Source organism: Bradysia coprophila, unplaced genomic scaffold, assembly GCF_014529535.1.
Source record: "Bradysia coprophila strain Holo2 unplaced genomic scaffold, BU_Bcop_v1 contig_232, whole genome shotgun sequence".
Taxonomy (NCBI): Eukaryota; Metazoa; Arthropoda; class Insecta; order Diptera; family Sciaridae; genus Bradysia; species Bradysia coprophila.
Genome location: NW_023503493.1, coordinates 20,573,533 through 20,583,117, shown reverse-complemented (window position 1 = coordinate 20,583,117; position 9,585 = coordinate 20,573,533). Strand labels below are relative to the sequence as shown.

Below are 9,585 nucleotides of genomic sequence, written 5' to 3'. Positions count from 1 at the left end.
CCACCTTCAGCATCGCATCTGATAATAATTTTTTTGGTATAAAAAGTTGATAATTTTCGAAATCTGTATCACTCTCATTCAGTATCCCTTTCAGTCAATAACTAATCGTGAAAATGCTTAAGGTTTGTACGCAAAGAAATCTGTGACTTAACTTCCATATTGACCAATCGTTCTTTCCTTCAGTTCTTAGCACTCAGTACATTGGTGGCCGTTGCTAACGCTGGTCTCTTACCGCAAGTTCATCATGCAGCACCATTGGCTTATGCCGTAGCACCGGAACATTACGAACATCATGCACCAGCTCAATACGATTTCAAATATTCCGTACATGATCCACATACTGGTGACATCAAAGAACAACAAGAATCGCGACATGGCGACAATGTTCAAGGGCAATATTCCTTGGTTGAACCTGATGGTCATCGACGAACAGTACAATATACTGCTGATGCTCATAACGGTTTCAATGCTGTAGTCCACCGTGACGGACCTAGCCATCATGATGCTGCCCCAGTTGCTATTGCCCATTCTGCACCAGTTGCTATTGCCCATTCTGCACCAGTTGCTATTGCCCACTCTGCACCGATTGCACACCACACCGTCGTAGCTCAGCCAATTGCACACCACACTACTTATGCTCAACCAATCCATCATGCACCAATTGCCTACGCTCAACCAATCCATCATGCAGCTCCAATTGCCTACGCTCAACCGATCCATCATGCATCCATTCATCATGCAACCCCATTAACCTATGCAGCTCCATTGAGCCATCATCATCAATTGGCCGAAAGCCATGCAACCATTACACATCATGGTAACCAACATCATGCCTATTAGATTTCGGCTAGCATGTAAATAAATTATGTTTAGAGCATTACGTCGAGGTGTTTCTGTTACAACTACAGCCCCAAACCTTTGATTAGATATATAGAATCTTCGACGCACAAAATTCCCTAAACTAAACTCCTCAAAGTCGTTCGATTGATGCTTCCTGTTTCAGTGATACATATTCTTCGTAATTGAAACTCTTACACAAACAACGCTGGTATTGTCCAGATATTTTACCTTTTCTATTACCCGCTGATTCAAATCAATAATCGACTACAAAAAAATTTTCATTGATTTCGGTGGAGAAGGGGAGTTGCTATAAACAATTTGCTGAGACATTTCATAAGTATAAAAGAAATCAAATGTCTGACGAATTATTATTCAAACTAAACCAATTATCTGCAACACTTGAAATCAAAATGGCTCTCCGAGTAAGTGGTTTTTATCTTAGAATGTGCACTGTGCACCGATAAAAATATCAATTAAACTCTTTCTTCATTACAGTTCGCCCTAACTTTTGCCCTTATTTCTGTGGCTGCGTCCATCGCTATCCCCGTCGAGCATTACAATGATCACAATGAAAGTCCTGCCGAATACGAGTTTTCCTATGCCGTCAATGATCATTCTACAGGCGATATTAAGAGTCACCAAGAATCTCGAAAGGGCAACACTGTTACAGGAAAATACGAATTAATTGATTCCGATGGTTTCCGCAGAATTGTCGAATATACTGCCGATGAACACAATGGATTCAATGCTATCGTTCACCGTGAACCAACAGACATAAAAATTCCCATTTTTGAATCGCACCATGTATCGCATCACGAACCAGCTCATTATTACGCACATGAAGCACATTCGGAACATTTCAATGGGGCCCATTTCGAGCATTTCAATGGAGCCCATTTAGAACATAAAATTGCCGTCCAACAACCATATGTTGCTCCAAAGGTAGCTAAGACAACGACTGTAAAGCCAGCTGTAAACCTTGCCCCTATAGTTGTTGCCGAACCAGATCAAGAAGAGGAGCATAAGGCCGTTGAAGTAAAATATGTTGCTCCAGCTGTGAAAGTATTTAAACCAGTAGAACATGCCCAACTGAACACACATGTTTCATATACTGCACCAGAATTCAATTATCACTATTAGTTCTTTTACCGAATTTAGTTGTTTAATGAGCCAAAAGATGATGCGGATAATTATAAGTAGATCAATTTTCAAATAAAATGATTTTTCATTTTTCATTCATCGACTTTTAACTGAATGCTCCAACAAAGAAGCAAATAACAAAAGTTTGAAAAAGACTAATCTTACCGCAACAGTAAAATTGGAATTAAACTGCGCGCCTTGCAAATAAAACATTTGTTGCCTGTCCGATTCGAAACTTGACCATTACACAGCACTTTGCCCCCCGAGAAAATATTGCGTTACATGAATAATATTTTCGGTTCATTTTTCGTTATAACTGATGATAGCTTTCATTAAGTTTACATGGTCAAAGCAGCAGCACCCTCTCAGTTCACGATAGTTAGGAAATTAGTAAGTAAGAAGGTAGGATAGGATAAGATGGGCAGGAAGCTGACATTTTCCAAGCACCTAAACCGCCAATGGGCCTGTTGTGCATTACCCATATTTTCGGGAGACTTTACATTTGTGAATTGTAAATTGTGTGGTTCATCTATTAGAACATAGGAGTCGCTATTAGTTGACATATCAGAATCACGATTGTGACTTATTCATATGACGTACAAGAACTGTGTTCAGCATTTTGGTGTTTTCTTAGAGACTTATTACGGTCGATAGAGCTGACTAGTGTTAACTAACAGCAGAGACTAATCATTTATGATTAGGAAAAACCCTATGAACTATATCTGACACGGGAGTCGAACCCGCGACATATAGGGCGTAAGTCCATCGCTTTACCGATTGAGCTACCTGGAGAAGATTGAAATGTAACTGGATTTTGAAGTTGTTAACATTGACGCACCCTGGTAGACACAATTTTGTTTAACTTTTGGGCAGAATTTTTTTTTTTAAAGAATATCTCCCGCTAAAATTCTTAACTTGTATCATTCTGCTTTGAAGTAAGGTAAAATCACTTCGACCGAAGCGATGTCAAAATTACATTTTTTCATATAAAAACTGAAGATCGGTGTCATTCGAAAGCTACAGCATATGACTTCACAAGAAAAATAACTTTGGCTCGATCAGGTTAGTTGGGTGAGTAAAGTAGGTGAAAACAGCTTCCCAGTGGTGATAAAGTTATCCTCGAATTTTAAGCTCGAGTTTTGAGCCAAAGCAACATTTTCTGTGAGGTAATAACCACCAATTGCAAAAAAAGAAAATTGCTGGCTATTAATGACCTCCGAAAAATATCACTTCTTTAGACATATCTCCCCCAAATGTTGGGCTACCAACCTGATATTGGGCTTAAACTGCGCGTCTTGACCATAGCTTTCAGGGAAACGAGCCATCAGAACAGTCGGAGCGTTTGCTGCGACTGAGCCCCGTACGAACCCGTACATCTATTGCGCACGTCACCCTAGTGCGTCTGTCACCGTAGTTGAAGTCAAATTATTATGAAATGTGTACATCTTAGAAATTGCGCATAGCGCAATTACGAAGCCCCGTACGACGTTCCTTTCAAATGTAACACAAATTTCAAGTTGACCTAAAATTTTAATTTATTGAGAGGCCTAAGGCCTAGTTACGGCCTTAGTCCAACGACCCAAATTTATTCTTTTTCAACAGCACAATATTCGGCCTTCGATTACCTTCCAAATGAAACAAAAATTAGGAAAATCGGTCGAAATTTACTCGAGATATATGCAAAATACACTTAGGGCCGAGTAGCGGGCTTAGTCCAAGGACCCAATTTTTTTTTTCCAACAACATTCTATTTGGTGTTCGATTACCCTTCAAATGAAACAAAATTTAGGTAAATCGGATCAAATTTACTCGAGTTATATGCAAAACACACTTAGGGCCGTGGAGCGGCCTTTGTCCAAGGACCCAAATTTTAATTTTTTTTCAACAACATTCTATTCGATGTTTAATTACCTTTTAAATGAAACAAAAATTAGGAAAAACGGATGAAATTTACTCGAGTTATATGCAAAATACACTTAGGGCCGAGTAGCGGGCTTAGTCCGAGGACCCAAATTTAATTTTTTTTCAACAACATTCTATTCCGCGTTCGATTACCTTTCGAATGAAACAAAATTTAGGAAAATCGGATCAAATTTACTCGAGTTATATGCAAAATACACTCAGGGCTGAGGAGCGGCCTCAGTCCAAGGACCCAAATTTAAAACGTTCTTCGTCACATTATATTCGGGCTTCGATTACCTTTCAAATGAAACAAAAATTACGAAAAAAGGATGAAATTTACTCGAGTTATATGCAAAATACACCTAGGGCCGAGTAGCCTTTCACTTCTAGGGCCCTAACTCACGGGCCATTCACCCGATTTTAATAAACATTAATAATATTAATAATATCGACATTACCTATCATTTGCCGTGTCATTTACATTTCTATCGTTTATTTTGCCATAAATATCACCAAAAGACCTTAAAGCACTTAGGCGGCCCTAACTCACGAAGGGCCGACCCAAATATGCCCATCTTCGAACTTAGCCTCACTATTTTGACTATCTTTCAAGGAAAATTTTTGAAATCGGATTTGATTTACTCAAGATATCGACGTGACGGACAGACGGACAGACGGACAGACGGACAGACAAAATTTTTATTGCGGATTCGTCATCTATGAACATAGGCAAACACTTTGCCCTTACCGTCTGCTTCGAATTCCATCAATTACACACGGCATCGTAATCCTATAAGCCCCTTTGTACTTCGTACGGGGCTAAAAAGTTTATCGAAATCATTTTTTATTTGGTGAAAATATTTCGAAAAGGCACAAACGTGTAACGCAACTAACCGACGACTTTTGCGATCACACAAGTCACACTTCGCAGGCTAAAAATTCCAATTCTTGTTGGTATGAAAGCACTGTGTCTCCTAAGTATTAGAAAATTTATAGACTGATTTGTTACCGCAAAACATAGCCAACACAATTAACTTTATGACTCACAGATAACGAAATTTTTAACGCAACTAACCCTGGAATTACCCATATATTATCGACAGTATTGACAAAGAAGCGATGACCTCCGACTATCATGGTCTATATAATAGTAAAATATATGTTAACAGAACAAGTAGCAGATTTAATCGATCGTTCAGGCTAGGATAAGTAGTATTGTGAGATGACTGCATTGAACATCAAACATTTTGTGATAACCTAAAACAAAAAATGTACTGCCTGCCCCATGCGAAAGTTAAACATAGCAATGTTCCCCCTACGAAAATGATCCATTGCATGTGCAATATTTTCGGCACATTTTTCGTGAATTTTTATGTAAAATTCAACTTTTGCATGTGGCAGGTAGTAAACAAGGCATCAGAACAGTCGGAGCATTTGCTGCGGCTTAGCCCCGTACGACCCGTAATCCTATTTCGTCCGTAACCATAATACGTCCGGTATTCGGTCAAAATAACCCCACCAAAATAACGAATTGTAGTAATAACTAATGTCAAAAAAATTATTGGATAAATGACGAGATGACCAGTATATCGACAAAATTCGAGGATATCGACAGAATTCGAGGATATCGACTATATTCGAGGCTATCGATAGTATTCGAGTCTATCGATTATATTCGAGGATATCGACTATATTCGAGGATATAACTATATTCTAGTGTATCGACAGAATTCGAGGATAACGACTATATTCAAGGATATCGACTATATTCGAGTATATCGACTATATTCGAGGATATTGACTATATTCGAGGATATCGACTATATTCGATTATATCGACTATATTCGAGGATATCGACTATATTCGAGGATATCGACTATATTCGAGGATATCGACTATATTCGAGGATATCGACTATATTCGAGGATATCGACTATATTCGAGGATATCGACTATATTCGAGGATATCGACTATATTCGAGGATATCGACTATATTCGAGGATATCGACTATATTCGAGGATATCGACTATATTCGAGGATATCGACTATATTCGAGGATATCGACTATATTCGAGGATATCGACTATATTCGAGGATATCGACTATATTCGAGGATATCGACTATATTCGAGGATATCGACTATATTCGAGGATATCGACTATATTCGAGGATATCGACTATATTCGAGGATATCGACTATATTCGAGGATATCGACTATATTCGAGTATATCTACTATGAGATGACCAGTATATCGACAAAATTCGAGTATATCGACAGAATTCGAGGATATCGACTATATTCGAGTATATCTACTATATACGAGTTCGACTGTAATTGGAAGATATAAAAATTGTGGCTAGAACTTGCCCAGAATTCAATAAGTACAACATCGCAAATGCAAATACAATTATTATTTTTAGGGAAGTTAGCGCCGCAGGCCGTGAAGAATTAAAAAAAATAAAAAAGCAGGGTTGAGGGGCGGCAGCCCCCGCATAGGGGGTCAAGGGGGAATATCCCCTTGCGGGGTCTAAGGGGCGGAGCCCCTATCGGGGTTCGGGGCAGAGCCCCATTAACGTCTGCAAAGTATGAAAAAGCTCGCCGCTTTTAAATTATAAGAAAACGAGTTCGAGACTGACCCTAAATATTATGGGTAATTATCAGTGTTTTGTCCTCTTTTTTTTCACCGGGGTTATTTTGGTAGTAGTTATTTTGTCTCGTCGATATTTTATTGGGGTTATTTTAACCTAGAGCCGTAAATTGTTGGTTTTATTTGAGAGGTACTTCGTATGGGCTTTCGTAATTGCGCTATGCGCAATTTAAAAAATGAACACTTTCAATAAATTTGACCATGTCCAACTTGACTTGCATTTTGGTAACAGACGCATTAGATGGTTGTAGACGTATTAGGGTTCCGGGCGTATTACGGCTACGGACGTATTGACATTATTTTAGAAACCCAAAATTTTTTGCCAACTTTCCATTGGGTATTCAATTACCTCTCAAATGAAACAAAATCTAGCAAAATCGGATGAGATTTACTCGATTTATGTGCAAAAAACACTTAGGGCCGAGTAACGACCTTTGAGCCTTCCCAAAAGCCCACGTTGCATCTTACCCAAAAACAATGTTCAGCAACTTTGTTCTACTCGTCAATACCTTTCATTTGATATATCAGCGGTACTCTAAATAGATTTTCCTGAAACCTGACAGTGACTATAACTATGCAATGACATATTAGCGAGACACATAGAGGTAGACTACCTAGAGGAATTATGACTCCAAATTCATTGAAAAATTATATCACACACACCAATAAAACGAAAACGTCAACGGTGAGACATAAGGGCATCGCTGTTTTTTTTTACGTTATGCTTTAGCAACGGACTAGAAGAACATTTAAGTACTACCCGAAAAACCAAGCTAAACACAAGAAAAAACTTAAATCTGAATTTGAATTTGAGTCTGAATTTGAACTAGAATTTGAATCTGAAAAATTCAAAAAGCCTCCAAACACACAAAGCTCAAAACCTTCAACAGAAGGTTGAAAGAAAAAACTTTTAAGAAAAACTTTCAGGTCATTGGCACAGGATCAACTGAAATGCCTCAAGAAATCATAAACTCAGGATAAATCATCCCAAAAAACCTACGGAATAAAATCAGGATTTAAAATAAAAGTAAAAGCTAACAGCAAGAATCAATGAAAAATCATCAAGCAGCTATTGCGTGCGTATTTCGGTAGATATCGTCGAAAGACTGAAAAACACCTATAAGGCCCTAGCTCTGGAAGGGCCGACCCTACCATGCCCATTTTCGAACTTGACCTTACTTTTGTCGATACCAATCGGGGAAAAAAAAGAATTTTCAAAAAAGGTTGTGATTTACTCAAGCTAGAGGGGTCACAGACGGACGGACGGACGGACATTTTTAGCCCCGTACGAAGTACTGGGGACTTATAAGATTAATATGCCGTTTGTAACACGTCGAATTGGAAGCAGACAGTAAGAGCAAAGCATTTGGTTATGTTCATAGATGACGAATCCGCAATAAAAAAAATGTCCGTCCGTCCGTCCGTCCGTGACCCCTCTAGCTTGAGTAAATCACAACCTTTTTTCAAAATTCTTTTTTTTCCCGATTGGTATCGACAAAAGTAACGTCAAGTTCGAAAATGGACATGATAGGGTCGGCCCCTCCAGAGCTAGGGCCCTATAGGTGTTTTTCAGTCTTTCGACGATATCTACCGAAATGCGCACGCAATAGCTGCTTGTGATATATCAAATGAAAGGTATTGACGAGTAGAACAAAGTTGCTGAACATTGTTTTTGGGTAAGATGCAACGTGGGCTTGTTGGGAGAGCTCATAGGTCGTTACTCGGCCCTAAGTGTGTTTTGCACATAAATCGAGTAAATCTCATCCGATTTTGCTAGTTTTAGTTTTTTATTGAATACCGAAAAGAACGTGACGAAAAAAGATTCAAATTAGGGCCCTTGGACTAAGGCCGCTACTCGGCCCTAAGTGTTTTTTGCACATAAATCGAGTAAATCTCATCCGATTTTGCTAGATTTTGTTTCATTTGAGAGATAATTGAATGCCGAATAGAAATGATGGCGTAAAAAGTTTCAAATTTGGGCCCTTGGACTAGGGCCGTTACTCGGCCCTAAGTGTTTTTTGCACATAAATCGAGTAAATCTCATCCGATTTTGCTAGTTTTTGTTTCATTTGAGAGATAATTGAATGCCGAATAGAATGATGGCAAAAAAAAGTTTCAAATTTGGGCCCTTACACTAAGCCGCTACTCGGCCCTAAGTGCTTTTTGCACATAAATCGAGTAAATCTCAACCGATTTTGTTAGTTTTTGTTTCATTTGAGAGGTAATTGAATACCCAATGGAAAGTTGGCAAAAAATTTTGGGTTTCTAAAATAATGTCGTAAATTGTTGGTTTTATTTGAAAGGTACTTCGTACGGGCTTTCGTAATTGCGCAATGCGCAATTTTAAAAATGAACAGTTTCAGTAAATTTGACAATGCCCAACTTGACTTGCATTTTGGTAACAGACGCATTAGAGGGTTGTAGACGTATTAGGGTTCCGGGCTTACTAGGGCTACGGACGTATTATGGTTGCGGACGAAATAGGATTACGGGTTGTACGGGGCTAAGTCGCAGCAAACGCTCCGACTGTTCTGATGCCTTGTTTTTATTGCGGATTCGTCATCTATTAACATCACCAAATGCTTTGGCCTTACTGTCCGCTTCCAATTCGACGTGTTACAAACGGCATATTAATCTTATAAGCCCCCAGTACTTCGTACGGGGCTAAAAATAATACATCGGATGCTGTTACGCCGCTGAAAGCGGGAATATATCGATGGACGATCCTATCAAATAAATCGATGTTCAAAAGGAAAAAATATTGTAAGATTTTGACTAGGGTTAAATATCGAATCTTTCATTCAGTTTTGCTCCATAAGATACTCCTACTCACAGATAACTCGTTTCGTTTCGTTTTGTCATTATTGTCAACAACAGATGTAGAGCCGTTGAATCATTCAATTGCACTTATTCATTCATTTCAATATTTCAATGTAAGATTGGTGCCGTTTAGAAAGATATTTTTTGAATCTGCTTCAGATTTTGTTGCGAGCATTGCACTCAACTGCATGGTATTGTTAAATAAAGGGAAAACCCAAAATTTCTAATAA

General features: G+C 38.6%; 2 protein-coding genes across 2 annotated transcripts; both read left to right on the top strand.

Moving 5' to 3' along the window:
• Positions 1–2: 2 nt before the first annotated feature.
• LOC119075763 (cuticle protein 7-like) lies at positions 3–880 on the top strand. Its single transcript, XM_037182303.1, has 2 exons — positions 3–122; positions 184–880. The coding sequence occupies exons 1-2, from the start codon at positions 114–116 to the stop codon at positions 838–840; spliced, it is 666 nt and encodes a 221-aa protein (XP_037038198.1). The 5' UTR covers positions 3–113; the 3' UTR covers positions 841–880.
• An 85-nt stretch (positions 881–965) lies between these two features.
• LOC119075761 (larval cuticle protein A3A-like) lies at positions 966–2,038 on the top strand. Its single transcript, XM_037182302.1, has 2 exons — positions 966–1,262; positions 1,336–2,038. Exons 1-2 carry the CDS (start codon positions 1,194–1,196, stop codon positions 1,978–1,980), a joined length of 714 nt encoding a protein of 237 aa, XP_037038197.1. The 5' UTR covers positions 966–1,193; the 3' UTR covers positions 1,981–2,038.
• Positions 2,039–9,585: the final 7,547 nt, after the last annotated feature.

Excerpts from the sequence above, each read along its gene's own strand:
- LOC119075761 (XM_037182302.1), top strand. The coding sequence starts at position 1,194 with ATGTCTGACGAATTATTATTCAAACTAAACCAATTATCTGCAACACTT. Across the intron at positions 1,263-1,335 it reads AAATCAAAATGGCTCTCCGA|TTCGCCCTAACTTTTGCCCT; the intron begins GTAAGTGGTTTT and ends TCTTCATTACAG.